The 17,995-nt window shown below is 38.8% G+C and overlaps 1 protein-coding gene across 5 annotated transcripts in view; it reads left to right on the forward strand.

Moving 5' to 3' along the window:
• Window positions 1–21: 21 nt before the first annotated feature.
• Window positions 22–17,995, forward strand: part of ACOT9 (acyl-CoA thioesterase 9) — a 34,074-nt gene continuing 16,100 nt past the window's right edge. For 2 of the 5 annotated variants that reach the window (XM_088144825.1, XM_007436651.4), the window contains exons 1-13: window positions 22–161; window positions 3,152–3,243; window positions 3,763–3,789; window positions 5,112–5,157; window positions 5,937–6,107; window positions 6,204–6,241; window positions 8,865–8,948; window positions 9,576–9,679; window positions 10,141–10,214; window positions 12,427–12,494; window positions 12,728–12,839; window positions 13,399–13,489; window positions 15,178–15,263. In XM_088144825.1, coding sequence (XP_088000951.1) covers window positions 148–161; window positions 3,152–3,243; window positions 3,763–3,789; window positions 5,112–5,157; window positions 5,937–6,107; window positions 6,204–6,241; window positions 8,865–8,948; window positions 9,576–9,679; window positions 10,141–10,214; window positions 12,427–12,494; window positions 12,728–12,839; window positions 13,399–13,489; window positions 15,178–15,263 — 1,007 coding nt within the window. In that variant the 5' untranslated portion in view covers window positions 22–147. The remainder of the gene's footprint in view (window positions 162–3,151; window positions 3,244–3,762; window positions 3,790–5,111; window positions 5,158–5,936; window positions 6,108–6,203; window positions 6,242–8,864; window positions 8,949–9,575; window positions 9,680–10,140; window positions 10,215–12,426; window positions 12,495–12,727; window positions 12,840–13,398; window positions 13,490–15,177; window positions 15,264–17,995) is intronic. The other 3 variants (XM_088144827.1, XM_088144826.1, XM_088144828.1) reach the window with 3 other exon arrangements.

Consider the following 17,995-nt stretch of genomic DNA (forward strand, 5'->3'; position numbering starts at 1 on the left):
GGTCTAGCCGCGCAGCCAAGTTCCTGTTCCAGGCGTGGTCGCTGGCAGGCGGCACCCGCGGCTTACGGTGCGGCTGTAGCGAAAAGCGCCAAGCAGCGGATTTTTGGTCTCGGAGGAAGGCGCTGAGCGGTCGCTACGAGGAGCAAAATGCTGTCGCGCAGGTAAGCGATTTCCAGCAACTTCAGGGCTGCCCCTGATTCTTCCTTTGCAACAAGCCAGGTGGGTCCAGAGCGAAGAAAAGATCTAAGACGGCGGCTCTCTTTCTATAATCGGATCGCAAAGCGAATCGTTTCCAAAAGACAAAGCCCGCCCTCGCTTTTCTTCGTGGGCCTAGAGCCCTTCGACTTGCGCAGTCTGAGGAAAACGCTGGGTGGAGAAAAGCCGCCGCTTGGCTCCTGAACGTTGTTGTGGATTTGCGCCTCATTTTGGCCTTCTTTTCGCTGACCGACCAGCACAGCACAACAGGATTTGCTGTATTCCGGAGCGTTAGATTTATTACAGCCCCCTCCGCAGACGTCGATGGCACTCTGCAGTGTTTCCTTCCCCAATCTTGCTTCCTTCAGTTGTAGGAGGCTTCACTGACTTTGTGAAATAAATAATAATGAAATAATTCCGTAAACTATGGCTTACAACCCACCATGGCTAAGGCAAAACCAAACATATTGTCTGAAACAGGGTTTATGTTAAGCTGTAGTGTAGTTGGTTTATTTTGAATTAGCATGGTATGTGAAAATGGGAATTGTGGTTTGTTACTTAGTGTGTTCTGAGATATTTAGAAATATTATTCCATATTTAGAAATGGAAGAGTTGCAAATTTTCCTTTGCTTACCATACATTTGGTACGGCAAATGCATCGTACATTTGCACTCCTAATGCAAAATTGGGAGATGGTCACAGAAGTAGAGCTGCAAGCCATGGGGGTAGAAAAATATAGGGACAATATACTTCAGACAAGACACAGGTCCTTTGCAGTTTAATTTGACATCCTATATCCCAGTGCTCCACTTGGATCATATAGAGGTAGCCTTATTCAGGTCCCAACCCAATATGGAACCAGTCTTCTATCATCCCTTTGTGTTTTGATTTTATTTATTTATGCATGCATGCAACTAGGTGTATAAATATTTGCTACTTTTCAGCCTCTTTTGAGGGCATCAAGTGACCAGCCTCTGGAGGTTGGCATAAATGTGGTATGAATCTAGAAGTATGACCGTGCCCATTCTCTTTGGTCACTGCCCAACATCCATCACTGCTATTTTTCTTGTGATTATTGGCCTTCTCAGGATTCTGCTCTCATTCTGTTTATTCTTTTATCAATCTATTCAGATATTTAGCTATATATAAACCCTGTTGACCCACCAGGGGTCATAAAAGCCCAACAGCCCAATGCAATACATTCCAGAAAAGTGGTAATTATAAAAGTGATTAATGTAGGGACAGGGATAGAGAAATATTTACACATGCCCAAGACTCCTTGCAAATTTCAATGGTTTTCATTATTACAATCTAGTAAGTTTCAACTTTCAACTAAAAACTCTTTTAAAAAATATCTCATACTATGATCCCGTAAAATAACATTAGGAAGAGAAGAAAGGAACAGAAGGCAGAAATGGATTTGTTTAAAGGCTAACATGGGATCAGGGTAAAAAACAGCCCTAGTTTTCCTTGTTACGGAATTCTGATTTTTGTATGTTTTTCTCAATATGTGAATCTGACAAAAAAGATGTGCGACAACACCAGAGAGAAAGAGAGGCAAATGAAGGAGTGTATAAGCACACTGACTAGTGAGGACAACGAAGTTTGGCACAAAGCCACCATAGATGTTACAGGGCCAGGATGGAGGAGATAATTTGGGCAAATTTGGAGTGGCAATATTTTTGGCCAGCTCAAGGAAGATGGGTGATTATTTAATCCAATAGTGGGAAATAGCTACAAAATTGCATATAGCAAAGTAGTGGAAGTAAATTTTATTTATTTATGTATGTATGTGTGTATGTATGTATGTATGTATGTATTTATTGAATTTTTCAACCGCCTATCTCCCCCCAATGGGGGAACTCTGGGCGATTCACAACAAACATTAAAAACATAAAATATATAAATACATAAAACCTTAATTAAAAACATTACTAAAAAGAAGGAGAGACCAAGAGGATGAAAAACCTGAGGTTGAAGGCAGAGGCATCTATGGGGTTAGCCATCCCCAATCTTGTACTCTCACCCCACCCCAGGCCAGATGGCAGAACCAGGTCTTAGCCTTACGGAAGGCCAGGAGTGTGGGGGCTAATTGCACCTCCGGGGGCAGAATGTTCCAAAGAGCAGGGGCTACCGCAGAGAAGGCCCGCCTTCCGGACCCCGCCAGTCGAAGTTCTTTCACTGAGAGGGTCCGAAGCATGCCCTCTCTGTGTGATCGGGTGGGATGGGTTGAAGAATAGTCAAAGCCTTCTCCCTGTTTAACTAGGTGGATTGCTTTGGGCCAACAATCTGAATTACAGGAATGGAGTTTGGTGTCAGATGAAGTCTCAGAGAGGCTTATTTATAATGATTCTGGAAAGAGTAGTGCACAAGTGCACAAGTTCCTAGGAGTATTCGGGAAATAGCCTCTTTGTGCAAAGATTCTTGTGAACTCTAAGCATGTGTCATATGAAGCCAGAGGGATACAGTTGTGTGCCGTATGCCATCTCATCTCATTTCTTTCTCCATGTGCAAATGAAAAACTGATTTGGATCATTATATTTGCCTGGATAGCATTTGAAATATTTTCCCCCTCTCAGTAATTGGAAAGCAAATTCTTTATGCATGTGTTATGCAACTGACTATATGTGGACATGGATTAAATAGGTTATGGGGTTCTGTATGGGTGTTCCTATGCACAGCCTATGATGATCGCCCTTTTGAAACGGTTCTGCCGTTGTAGCTGATGTTTTTCATCAGCGTACCTGTTTAAGCAACTTATTTTGCATATTACCTGCATAAGGGGTTCCAGGGGTGACCCTGGATGAGAATTTTGGGGTTGTAATCCTAATATATATGGAGGATACTAAAATAGAGGAAGATTGTTCTATTCAGTGTATTGATCTTGAATCTAGGATTAAGGAGTCCAGTGCTACTCTAGTGTTATTGACAATGCTTTATTTTCCTTTTGATGCAGATGGTTTTCATTAAGCAAGGCCCATACTTTCCTGATTAGGATGCTGACTTCATCCAGCAGTGGATCCCAGGTTTTTCAGAACATGGAAGAAGGTAATGTAAATAGTATAGTTAGCATATTCAGAAAGCCGTAATTGTCTGTGTTGTAGTTCCCTTTCCACAGGAATAAAGCTACACAATATATTGGGCATTTCTTAGGATTTGTGGAATTATTTAGAAGAATAAAATAATCAGGGTTCTTTTTTAGTGTTCTGTTAGTGACAAGCTTTATATTAAATAAGTTTTGGCCAGGTCTTCCTGGGTAATTCCAGACTTCTCTTTCCAGCAGAGATTTAGATGACACAATCAAATAAATATGGGAATATGAGGAGAGTGAAGAAAATAGTAAGCTCAGCTAGTCAGCATTCTGCCTTGCTGAATTTGCCTGGAAAATACATTGATTTTAATTTTGGAGTAGAAATAGGTTATCAGTACAGCAGAGTATGTTAATGTGTACTTGAGCATACTATCTTGTGCGAATGACCTGAAAAATAATAGTTACTTCCCCCTCCCCCCCATTTTTTTACAATTGCCCCGGTAGTCTAATTTTTTTTTATTATTATTATTTCACAGGACATTTCCCCATTCATGTGCATAATGGTGTGTTGTGGTAACCTGCATGCATTTTAATATGACTATTTGTCTGCTCTGTTCTGCTCTTTCTGTCTTTATTGGAGGTTTAATGAAACACTTCTGGCAGTTTTTGATATATTCAAGACAACACCTGTCTCAATAATAGTGTAAAATATAGTTGATCACTCTGCATGTCATAGAGTGTTTCCAAAAAAGGGTTTTATTCTGCATTTGTCCTTATTCATCAGTGTTAACGTGGGGATCCGATAACTTCATTTTCCATTTGGAATCTTCTTGTATTTCTCCATGGTAAAGTAAAGTTGGCAGGAAAAAATATTAAGCCTGTGCAGTGCTTCAAATTACAAGGAAAACAGTTGCTTCTGGTACATGTACATGTAGCTTCTGTCAGAAACTCCTTAAACGGAATGCTTCTTTTCCTTGCACCATCCTGGAAAGATGCAGCTACTTTAAGCAGCTGCCAACAAGTGCTGCATGAGTGCTTACAATCCTTAGTATTGCTCCCTCCTACAGTCTGGGCAGGAGGGGATCTGGTTGCTGCCCCCACTACAGGGAAAATTCTTTCTGTGTCTTTACTTGGAGAAAATTGATAGAACCTACTTTCAGCTTTCTGTAATGAGCAGACTGGCTGGGGTGTGTGATAGCCTACAGTCCTTTTCAGAAAGAGATTACAGATTTCAGAAGAACATACAAGTTGTTTATTATGCAGTTAATGTTAAGTAGTTAATTGAGACTTGAAGACAGTAGTCTTCTAGCTGCATCAGAAAACTCCTCTGATTTGTTTAATAGAATCTAGATGTGCATTTTCAGATGTGTGGTGGTATCCTATTAGCTATGGAAATGGAAACATGCTCCATGTTTAAATTTCCCTTGCAGTTTCAGAAAAAAATGTGTATGGATATATATGTACAGTGACCTGATTTGAATATTTGTTTTGGAATGTGAAAATTTTCTTGCTGGGTAACCCTCAGAGTAGGCCACAATATCCAAATATTGTTTTATGGTCCTCCATGATTTTAACTGTATTGTTTTGTTCTGTTTTAATCCTTGTATGCCACTCGGGGTTGTGAACAAGTGGACAGCCTGAAATTTGAATTCTAAACTGGATTTTTTAAAAAATTAAAATGTTACAGAAACAGAAAGCATACCATTCATTATTAAATATGCTTACACTCATGGGAATAGCAATTAACCTGGCCACCTTTTGCTTGTCAGCCATTCTTTGCATGACTTCTGCTTATACTTCTGCTTTTCAAAAGTGCAGCACTGTAGTAGTCCTTGGTCAGATTTATTCCCTTAAATATTTCTGACTGGGTTTTATTTTGTTTCAGTGCGAAGTAGATTGAGAGAGATAGTGGGAGCATCTACCAATTGGAGGTATGGTATATATAAACCAGTTTTGGTATAACTGTATTTCTTAAAGGTAAAAGAGGGCATTACAATATATCCTTCCAAAACATTAATGACCTTTCCCACCATAAGAATGGTGCTGATCATACTGTAGCTGCCTAATGCAGGTAGTCCCTGGGTTAAGAACACCTGAGTTCCAGACCTATAGTTAAGAACGAAGGCTATTGTAACAAAATTTGAGTTAAATGCACAATGATTTGAGTTAAAAACACAATGGTTTGAGTTCATTACATGATGAATACAGTGCTACTTATACAATATTATACAATAATATTATTCTGGCTTACATACAGATTTGACTTAAGGACAGACCTTGGGAACAGAGCTCATTCTTAAACTGGGGACTACCTGTAAAGTAAACTCATGATTTAACTAATGGGGGGAAAGGGAGTGTTTTAGATGCAAATACCAATTAAGTGCAAATGGGATTTTACACATGCCTAAAATGCCAAACAGATTTTGTCCATTGCATCTGAAGTCTGATAAACTGAGGTTTGGTATATCAAAGGGTGCTGTACTTGCATTGTACAGGCATTATTTTCTAAATAAATCACATGCCTTTTGGAAAACTCAGCATTGTTACTATTATCCTCAAAAAGTGAAACTTTCCTGAAACTGCTAGTGGCAAAGATTAACTATTATTTCTCAGCAGCTTATTCTGGTCAAGTTTTACCATTCTGTTAACTTCTATCCTGATAGTTTTTACCCACTTGCGATAATCTGATTTTGCTTTTCCCTTCCTCCAGAGACCATGTGCAAGCAATGAATGAAAGAAAAGCATTACATACACTCCTTGCTAAAACCCAAGCTGACCTGCCCCCTAGGAAAATGAAAGACAGTTATATAGAAGTCATCTTGCCTTTAGGAAGTCAGCCTGAAATAAGAGAAAAATATCTCAATTTGCAAAACACTGTTAGGTAAAAATAGCCTACTTTTATTTTTAAATAAAATGAAATACTTTGTTGTGTGGTGCTGTATCATGCATGCAAATTAATTGCTGTGTAATATTTTAGGTTTGGTCGAATTCTTGAAGACCTTGACAGCTTAGGAGGTATGTGGTGCCTATATAATTTTATTTTTTTTCTAGTGATCTGTTAAGTTGGATAATTTGAACACATTTGTAATATATAACATCTGTATCATCGTTAAGTAAATATTTCGCAAAGGAGTGGCTTTGAAACTTGGCAGTTCTCTTATGGAACCACTCAACTGATACTACAAGTTGCAATGTTCTTAATGACTACATCTCCTTGGGCAAGATGAAAATTGGTAATGAACTGCCTCTACACTGCGGGATCAGTGAAGGAAGATAGAAAAATACCATCTAATAGGTTCATCCCTTGCATTTTCTTCTCCCCTTCTATTCTCAAAGCAGTTATTGTAACGAGCTGCCACCTGTTGATCCCAAATCCAGTAACTTTCCTTGCAACCAATATTGATTCAAAAGAAAGTTCATTTATTGAGAATAAGTGTACAGATCCAAAGCATTGCTAAGACTGATCAAAAGTGCGCCAAAAGCTGCTTTTCTTACTTTCCCCCCGCTACATCGCCCTTAGTTCTTAGTCCTCTGATTCTCTTGCTGTTATGACCTTGAGCATGCCAGAGCTTGTGATAAGGAGCCATCTGCTTTAAACGGTTTCTTATTCCTACTCCCCCCCCCGCTTTTACAATGGCAGAACCGCAGCATGTAAAAAACCATCTTTTAAACTAGCCATCTAATAATCTATTATAAAATCTTGCGAGGATTCTGACAGTTATTATGCTTAATTAATTAAATCGAGTTAATTATTTAGAATTCCTTTAAAAGTGTAGACAGCATTATTGTGACTTCCTGCTTTATGTATTTTTTTTGGTAGCAATGAGAAATGCACCCAGAGTTTGCTACATGCGTTCTACTGCCCCTCTTTGCTTTATTAATTTATTATTTATACACCACCTTTCTATTTCTATCAACACTATAGCAATGTAAACATACAAATTGAAAACAACACTAAGATCAATGTAATCCAAATTAAAAGCAGTATAGTCAATTAACCGTAAAAGCTTGGCAACAGTTTTTGCTATTTTCCTAAATACTGGGAGAATGTTGTCTTAAGCCTATCCAAATAGTAGTTTACTCCTGAACTATAGCAGGATGAAATTGGCAGGATCATAAGCATTATTTTCCAAACTTAGGATTGCAAAGGTGCTTGGGGCATGCTGATATGAAAGGAGCCCTACTTAGCTGTTACAAACTAGTTATGCCCTCCATACAAGCAATGCCCGCAAGTGAACTTCTCCATGACTGCAGACATGTGATGTACATGTTTCCATGGGTACAGCATAGGTATTTGTACTGAAGAGGCTTTCCCATACAGTTGTATGATAACATAGGATCCAGGTTCATATGAAAGACAATATACAGTTATATGCATGAAGGTTTCCAAAGTACAGGCATTCAGGCTATACACAAGCTAACCATAACCTTAGCCTGTCAGAGGTATAACTTCATTGCAGGGGTTTACCACCATCTTTCACACAAAAATGGTGACCAGAAAATGGATCTCTGATTTTATACCATGTCTAAGTACAAACTAGACAAATTGTGATATTCAACATGCCTATTTAGAAGTAACCATTGCTAAAATTGAGCATACTGGCTTCCAAACTAGTATTGGTATTTCAGTGCTACATGTACTTGAGCTTTTCAAGGCTAGGAGTCCAAACTGATGATAGTCTGTCTTTAAAAGTTTTCATTGAAAAAACAAGTTAAAATCTGCTATTTCCATTAATGAATGAATGTTTACAGAATCTGTCAGTTCCTTAATACCCAAGACAGTCAAGTTCTTGATTTGTGCCTTGGTTATATCACACTTGGATTATTGTAGTAGTCTGTTGGCTGGGTTGCGCAAGTCTCCACCCTTTGATATGTGTCCAGAATGCTGCTGTTCATACTATTCTGAACTTCCTTATTTTGCCTCTACTTCTTTTTATTGCCAGTCATTATATTGGTGCAGTTTGAAAACCAGTACAGACTAATGGATTTGACACATTGCACCCTTTATATATAGGCACAGTTATTTGAAAGACCCACCGGTGACTTGTGTCCCTGTGCATTTAACCCAAGTACCATGCCAAGGTCATTATGCTCTACTGCAAACTAGAAGAGCCATGTCAAGGTTGAGCTTTTTCTCACCTCGCTCTGGTTCTTTAGCATCCCATCAGGATTAGACTTTGAATTAGAAGTTCTTAAAGTTTTAAAAGCATTAAAAGTGCTTCTTTGGCATCGTCTCCTGTTTTAAAAGAAATACATTTGCTATAAAATAAATAAAATTTTACCTGTCACTTTGAATGTCCAGAGGTTATGTCAAGGACCTTTAAATTTAAGACTCCTCATTTTATATTATGACATTATATTTAATTGTAATATAGTATTGTTTCAATTATAGTTTTATTCTCTCTATTGATGTTAGTTATTAGTATATAATAAGTAAACTACCACTACTAATCTTCATTTGACAGATTGAACTCTCTTTAATCATGTTATAAATGAGGTAGTCTATGAACTTTGTACATTTCAAAATGTCTTTGGGTGATACAAAGGTCATGCTGAGAGGTTTTCTGCACTTCTTAGGGGAAAATATAAATGCTAAGAGTAATTAATACAGCATCTCTGTTTATTTATTTGTCTACAGTCCTTATTTGTTATACTCACACAAAACATGAAGCTACTCTGAGATCTCCTTTGTCAATTGTTACAGCACTTGTGGATAAAATTGGTAGGTGTTTGAGTCATTAATGGCTTGATATTTGTCTGGGAAGTTCACACTGTGTATTTCAGTGATAAAAGAACTGAGATTAATTTTAACCTAGATGTTGGGAGGAGGCGCAGAAGAGAAGACAAACCTTTGTCCTGACACCTTTAGATGAACTTACTCGGGGTTAAATATATGTTCTGGTGAATATGCATTTGCTGCCAAAATGTCATTTTTGAATCTACCCTCTCTTTTTTGCTCAAATATCTGATTGAAGAAATATGTCACATCATAGGCAACATGTTATATCATGTTATATGTATCCAAATGTTGTATTATACAAACAGGAAAGGCAGCCAGATGTGTTATTGCTTTTTTCAAAACAATTAACCTGAAAATTAAATAATGGCTTTTAAAATTTTAAAAGGCCAAATTCTTGCAAGATTACCAAGAGTGGCAATGTTCTTGCTTGAGTTGCAGGAGTGTGATTGAAAATAATTGGTACTACAACATTGCAGGAAGCTCCCCACTGCCTGAAAAGGTTGCTGACCCCAAACTAGTCTCTTAGAAGTAGCACTGTCCTCCCTTAGATGATTGTGGATTATCAGTCCTTAGAGTCTGTGCTCTGACTCCCTCCTTGTATGCTTTTAGGTTTATGGAAGCAGCACATTCATCCGGATTGTGATATCAAGTTCACTGGGAATGTTTCATGGGTAGGGAATACTTCAATGGAAGTGAAGATACACATGCTTCAGGTTAGTGACAGTGGATGACCTTCATTTGCTCATTAGCATTCCTGAATTTAGATTTTTAGATTTGGCCAGGTACAATGCATCCTGTAATGAAAGCCTGACTTGCTGCAGGTTAACCATATAGTAAGACATTATTCAGAAGAAATAGGTACCAACTGGAATATGACATCCAGGTTTATTAAAATACATTTTGGTCTGTTTGAAGCGAATGTGATTTTTGACTGGCATGATTAAATTTGCAAGGAGAATCTTGCTTATAAACTCTTTCTATTAAATATTCACATACAAGTATATAGTATATTCTACTTATTCTACTTAGATTTCCTTGGTGTCTTCTTTTTCCTTTTTGGCATCAATATTAAAAATAGTTCAGTTCTGGAACAGTGTATCAAGTTTTAATTAAATTGTTACTGGATGCTGATGCCAGCCATGTTTTTTTCCCCTCTCCTATTCTTTTATTTTAGTTGCTTGATGGAATCTATTGCCCTACGTTAGATGCAACTTTTGTCATGGTGGCCCGTGATCCAGAAAATAAAAGGTAATGTTCCTAGCAGTTTATTTTTAAAAATCAGTGAGAAATGCGAGTGGTGGTCAGAGCTGATGAACCTGCTGACTTTTGAGTGTTGCTAAACTTCAACTTCCATCAGCCCCAGGCACCATGGTCAGTGGGATGCTGGGATTCTAGTTCAGCAATATAACAGGTTCTCCATTGTGTCCAGTCAGGTACAGATGCTTCCATTTTTTTCTGATACTATATAGCTATAGTCAGACACTTGCACCTATACACATCTTATATATGCTACACAAATTATATATTCAACAATCTAGTTTACTTCTTACTATTCCCCGGTGATATGCAAAGATTTATGAGAGAATTATGCATATTTGTTTTGTTCCCTCAAATTTTAACTTTTTATCAGCCTAAAATGCAATTCCAATGGTGAAAAGAAAGAAAACCAATCCAGGACTGTAAACATAATTAATGTATCACACATGGAATGGAGTGGAAACCAGATCAGAAATATGTTGTAATAATTAACTTTAAATGATTTATAACAGACAGAAAAGTCTAATTTCAAGGGTGTACTTTTTCAAAATGCAAGTAATACAGTTCAGTGGCAAAGCAATTTGTAGGGGGTATAGAAGGAATGAATCCTTTTAGATATAACAAACAGGAATATAAAAGTGAAATATTTACATCATTTATTATAGACATACCTTAATCCATATGAGACGAAAGAAATAAGATAAACATATTTTGTACCATGCTTAGTGAGGCATGCAATATATCTTTGATGAGCCCAAGTTTGAAATGAGTCAAACATTTATAACTAAGACTATCTACAGGGAATAGGAAGGTTCTATGACTAACTTAAATCTGAGCTTGGAAACTAAGCAAAATTGGTCCTGGTTAATACCTGGCTGAGAAAGGGGATCCCAGAGCTGTAGGCTAGACTATGAAGTTGAACATCTTGGAAGAAGGCAATGGCAAACCACTTTTCTCTCCTGATCAGAAATCAGATAAAAATAACTGCATGGTGGTTCTGTTTGCTCACCAGGAATCAAGTTTGATTTGGAGGAATCTTTACCTTTACTCCAATACCTAACCTATTTTGAGTAAAGAAGTTTCTCAGAGATGTACGGGCATAAAAATAAAGCGGGTAATTCTGTTTCCATAAAGAAAATTTTTAAAACAAATCTTTATCTCTTTTGAATTACTCAGAGTTGTTTCCCACAAGGTTTTGTTCTGTGAAGGTCACTTAACTAGGAAGTGCCCAAAAAATGGTTGCGGTTATATGTTGTTATATGGATAATAGTTCTGAACTTGAGATCTAGCCAGTATCTGAGGGTACTCCTCACGCACTATGCATCTCAGATTCACATCTAACCATTTCATGCTTCATTCATGTTTTCTTAACTCTTGGAAATAGTTTTTAGAACATGGTGGGGGAAGTAGTAAATACAGCAACCTTAAATTTTACAGGAAATTCAATTTCATGTAATGCCTTGTATGAACTCTTAGGCCATAGCCAACCAAGTCCCATAACTTTCCAATTACAGGTAGTCTTCACTTAATGACCCTAATTGGGACCAGCCACTCCATCGCTAAGCAAAGCGGTCATTAAGCAAGACATGTGACTGTGACTTGCAACCTTTTGCCGGCTTCCCCATTGACTTTGCTTGTCGGAAGCCAACTGGGAAGGTTGCAAATGGCAATCATGTGATCGCAGTACATTGCAACAGTTGTAAACAGCTTTAAAAATATATGAGGCTATGGGGCTGTACAGTACTTTAGATTCAAGGCAAAAAGGAGTTTCAGAGCGTACAGGTTATGAATGTAACTCTTATCTACAATTCCTTATAGCAGGAATTGTAGGGCCTTATTGTGGGATTTTTCAGCTATTGTAGGATCCATAGACATATTTAGCTTAAGGAGTTCCAGACAGGTGCTATGTTTTTGTTACCCTGCATGCTGTGGAGCACAGTTTTGCCTTCAGACCTGAAGTGCCATGCAGCCCAATGCATCTCCATTGACCGTTCTCTTCAGAGCACTGTCTTTTCAAGTTAAATCATTTGTGTTGTTGAATAACAATAAGAAAAAATAGTTGCTTTAAAACACTAAAGTAGAAATGCAGAATCTTCATGGCAGATGAACTTGTACATAGGTAACTATGCTGGGTTGCAGCCAAAAACATTTCATTTTTCCCTCTGTAATGCATATTGTTTTGATCTTTTTAATATATCCTCAGACCAGCTTTTGTGAATCCATTAGTTGCTGAAACCCCAGAGGAGGAAGAAATCTTCAAGGAAGGAGAAAGTAAGTAAGCTTTTATTTTTGGCAGTGGAGAAATTTTGTTTTGTGGTCATTCCTAAATATTGGGGGGGGGGGGAATTATGTTCTTTTGGGGTGAAATAGTTTGGAACCTAAAATAGTCCAGAACGTGCTTACAGATTTCAAAAAGGTATTATTCATCAGTTTTGAAAAGGGGTTGAAATACAGCTGTTGAAGGCTATTGTCATTCATGTTATATGTTTCATTCAATTGATCAGAGAACAAGATCAGGCGGCTTGAATCTAGTAAGGCTTCTTTATTGAAAGTTGCGCCCACTGCAGATGAAAGAAATATTATCCACAACATATTCTTGAATACTCTGGATTCAAGGTAGGCAGTTTAGTTATAAACACTTGTAATAGTTTTTCCAAATCTGATGCACTCCATGTATATTAGGATTACAATTTGGAGGACTTCCAGGCAATTGTGATGCAGCAGTTGAGCTGCTGGACTGTGACTAGGTAGAGCCAGATTTAAATTTATTTTCAGTCGTGGATGCTCAGTGGGTAATTTCGAGCCAGTCTCTCAGCCTAACCTACTTCACAGAGAGGAATTGAAGGAGGGATTGCTTGAAAATAGAATGTGTTTATAGCATAGTGATGGGAAAGAATAACAGCAACAGAATGTTCTTGGATTCCCCATCTTCTATATCAAATATGCATTTCCAGATGTTGTATTGCAGCTGCCATCAATCCTTATTATTGACCATCCTGCTTAGGCCTCATAGGAAATGAGGTAAGAAGGTATGTAGGTGAACCTAAGGTCCTGTTCCCATTCTCAGCATGTAGATGAAGTGGTACCCATATAGTCTTAGATAAAGGTTGAAATTCACAATACTGGGATAAGACAATGTCCTTGACAATCTTACATGTCGTTCTCCCTTTTCTAGGACAATGAGTTTTCGTAGTCGTGTATTGCCACCCAATTCAGTGTGGATGGAAGACACAGCATTAAAGAGTTTGGAGATCTGCCATCCGCAAGTATTTGCTGAACTATAGTGCATGTAGTCTAATCCTTATGTTTGGCTCTTGCTTCAAGTTGGCACATGGCATGGTACTTTCTATAATAGCTATTTGGCAGTTTGGTTTCTTGATAAATATTCATAGCCATAAAGTCATGAATCATCTTCAGAGATTGAATTGCTCTGTAACCTTAATGTTTAAAGAGACTTTATAGCTCTATTAGCCAAGAAAGGCACACCGTATATAATGCGAGCATTGCCAGTTGGTGCTTGTAGCTCTGACTGGTAGTAGTTTGGGGGGAATTTTCCTTAATTTCAATTAACTGCAATAAAACCAACAGCTGAAAAGTGCTTTGAAGTTTTATTAATCTAATACTCTGAGGCATTCTCTTTCAGAGGATGACAAAAGTTTGCAAGCAAGCAGACAAGCACTTTTTATAAAGCTTAATTACATACAATATCTGCATCCCTTCCTGTATATCTTATTTGGAGCAAGCTTATTGGTTATTGTTAAGCAATAACTTGTGTGTGTGTGCGTGCGCGCCTTCGAGTCAGTGTTGACTCCTGGGGACTGCCTGACAAATCCCTGCAGTTTTCTTGGCAAGGTTTTTTGGAAGTGGGTTGCCATTGCCTCCTTCCTAGGACTGAGACAGAGTGACTGGCCCAAGGTCACCCACCTGGCTTTGTGACTAAGGCAAGACTAGTACTCACCGTCTCCCAGTTTCTAGCCTGGTGCCTTAACCACTACACCAAGCTGGTTCTTAAGCAGTAACTTGCTTATTAGCCAATCAATCAATCAATCAATCAATCAGCAAGCAAGCACTTGAATCAACAAGTTACTGGGAGTCATACAAAGATAGCTCTGTGCATCTTATCAGTGATTCTTCTCTCTCCCAGTACATAATTATGTACTTTATCTGCTTCCACAATGGGTTCTAGCAGAACTTTCTCTCTGGAAGGCTGTTTAAATAGCTTGTTCTATCTATACTCTCTGTGTGTGCTGATTTTGGGGTCCTGCACAGTGTAATGACAAATATGTGAATTCTTTTATAGCAAAAATAGCATCTCAGTTGATAGATTGGGTAAATCCTTGTTTTTCTCATTTTGTTTTATAATACACTACTGACTAGGTTTAGTGGTCCTATGTTCTCAGAGGGTTACAGTCGTTTCCCTGGTTTTGCACTTTGAGCTTTTTCTTATGAAATATTCTAATAATACAAATTGCCCTTAAGTGAAAGAAGAGCTGTATATATGTATGTATGTATACGTTAAGTCAGGATTTTTCAAACTCTCTTGGGATTCTGAGGGGTGATCACAATAGCTGTAGGGGGGGATGTCACAGTTTTTGTTTTTGTTTTTTAAAACGTGATCCGCTTTACACAGAGAATGAGAATTTTGTCACCACTTCCCTGGGCTTTGCTCCTTACTTTGTCTGCAAAAGTCCCAGTGGGCAGTTGCAGTTCTATAAAGTTTGAAAATCCCTTTGATACATAGATTAAAATTTAATTATTAAAAGTAAGTGGTATATTTATTTCTTGCCCAGCCCTAACCTCAATGAAATCATTATTATTCATACAAGGTCATACAAATTCACGTATCATTTTAGGGGGTAATGGTATTACAGTAGAGGTTTGATAACCCCTGTCTTTAGTAATTTCTGTGTAAATGCTCAAAATCCACTGCTCCTATTGGTATTTGTAAATACAGGAACGTAACATTTTCAACAGAATCTTTGGAGGCTTTCTCATGAGAAAAGCATATGAACTTGGATGGGCTACTGCCTACAGCTATGGGTAAGTATTAGGCTGTCTCTTTCTTCCTCTCATTGTCAGGACGGTGGGGAAGGGGGAAGTACAGTGGTACCTTGGTTCACGAACAATTCGGTTCACGAACAATTCGGTTCACGAACAGCACCGTTCGCAAAATTTTGCTTCTGTTCGCGAACTCCGCATCGGGTGACGAACAGGATCTGCGGCCATTTTCCCTGCTGTGACACGTGGTTGTGGCTTCCTGTAGGGAGGGGGACTCTCCCTCCAAGCAATACCCGCCTCCCCACCCGCCTTCCTGTTCTCCACGCTAGAAGTCGCCTCAAGCAAGGTTAGTGTTCTCTCTCTTCGTACTGTACTGTACTGTACTTTGTTTCATATTTTTGTGGTTTAAAAAAAAATACATATGGTTCAGAACGGATTAACCGTATTTACATTGAACTTTATGGGAAAATTTGATTCAGGTCGCGACCAAAATCGGTTGGTGACCAAATCGGTTGGCGACCAAATCGGTTGGCGACCAAATCGGTTGGCGACCAAATCGATTGGCGACCAAAATCGGTTGGCGACCAAATTCGTAGGGGTCAGAACTGATTAACAGTATTTACATTGAACCTTATGGGAAAATTTGATTCGGGTCGCGACCAATTCGGGTCGCGACCAGAGTCGCGGAATGAATTAAGTTCGTGAACCGAGGTACCACTGTAAACCTCCTTTCTCACCTAGGGTCTCTTTTCTGGGTTTTGCGATAAGGAGGTCTCTTCTTCCCTTGCTTGGTTACTTTGCACAATCTGAGCAAGAAGCACAGTGCACCTTAAATCAGTGTAAACTGGTGGTTAAATATTTTTCTAAGTCTCATCTCGTCTTGTCTCATTTTCCATTAAATTGAATAAAATGTTCATTATTTATAATGTTATAAGTGTATAATAGAAGATGAGGGAGCAGGCTGGCAGAAGATTGGAAGCAATAGCAGGAAGATGCTGGGGAGATTGGAGGGAGAGTCCTTGGAATATCAATGGCAGGTATGGGAAGATGCTGAAAATATTGGGGCAGGCCAGTTGGTGGGAAGATGCTGAAAAGAGAGGTAGAAGCTGACAGAAACAGCAGCCATGGAAAAATTTTTGGAAGATTGGGACTGGGGGGGTGAATTAGAACCACTTGCTGCCTCATTTAAACAACAGCCCTGCTGTACATGATTTGTTCTACAGCATTCCTGCACTGATGAATGTAGATATATTTGACCTAATTTTATAGGTACTGTACTAGTATACAAGGCACAAGCCTTGGTGGTGAGTGAAAATTTAAGGTGCGTAGGAAAATAAATGAATAGCACTATATTAAATATAGAATCTTTAACTGCTGTGCCTTTTTCATTTTCATAAAAACCACTTAATTTTTAGACATTATTTGATTATACAGTTGGAACTGTATTGCCTGATATAACATTTTCACATGTTCTAGTGGAGTTAAGGCTAATTTATTAATGCTGATTTAATCCTGTGACAAATGACAATGGATATGGATGTAACTTAAGAATGCAGGAACTGAGATTCATCTGTTAGTCCTGTGTGGCACAAAGCAGTTTGTTGAGATGACAACGTCAATTCTTTCCATCTTATTCTGAGGAGGATACTGGGTTTTGCAGTGCAGCCGGCATTGCTAATTCAAGATTGTGGCAGCTATGAGTTATAAAAAGCAACATTTATTTAATAATAAATAAATAAGCATCATTGCAATAAATTCTAGTCAGTAACTATTGATGATGTCACTAGACAGCATGTGAGGGATAAATAACTCCAGTGCAGAGAAAGCAAAGAGGGAAATGGTAAGAAGTTTAAATGTTTACAGCTATGGGAGCTGCAGCAGAGAAAAGATGCGAGAAAAGGAGATTTGCAGATAATCTACACATTTTCTATGTTGATGGAAATTTTAGTTTGTTAACTATGTTATTTTACAAAGCTTGAAAGATCTAGTGCTACCTGGAGGTATTCTTTAGTTGTGGCCTTTAGCACTTGTTCAAGTTTCTTTCCCACTTACATAGGAAATTATTAGGATAATATCTGATGTTATCAGTTATGTAGTTTTATATTCAAGTGTAGGGACCTTTGCTCTTGGCACTGGTGGGAAGGAAAAGAAGTACTGTAGAAATCAAATAATATAATTTGTATGTGAAGATATTTCATGTTACATTTGAATGGCTGTGGAATTCCACATACAGGTAATCCTTGATTTACGACCATTCGTTCAGCGACTGTTTGAAGTTACAGTGGCACTGAACGAAGGGACTTACGACCGGTCCTCAAAGTTCTGACTGTTGCAGCGCTCCTGTGGTCATGTAAATAAAATTCCGGTGCTTGGCAACCAACCTGCACTTATGACCAGCTGCAGCATCCCACGGCCATGTGATTGCTGTTGCCAGCCCTCTCTGCTGGCTTCCCACAAGCAAAGTCAATGGGGAAGTCGGCAGGGAAGGTCACAAGTCACTTGTGTAAGTCTCTCCTGCTCCCTGGCCTTTCTTCGCTTGTGTGCACCGCACCCTCTTTCCCCCCTTTGCTTGCTTGCACCCACCAGTACCCTCCTTCCCTGGGCCTCCTTGCACTCACACTCCTTTCCCCACCCCGCATGCATGCACCCCGCACCCTCTTTCCCTGGCTGCCCTGTGCTTGCACACACACACACACTATGCCCTTTCCCTGGCCTCCCTGTGCTTACAGACACACATGCATCCCACAGCCTTTCTCCAGCCTTCCTGCTCTCAC

The sequence above is a fragment of the Python bivittatus genome, unplaced genomic scaffold (assembly GCF_059951505.1).
Source record: "Python bivittatus isolate LINGU-HERP-01145 unplaced genomic scaffold, Pbiv_v1 ctg000350_np1212, whole genome shotgun sequence".
Classification (NCBI taxonomy): Eukaryota; Metazoa; Chordata; class Lepidosauria; order Squamata; family Pythonidae; genus Python; species Python bivittatus.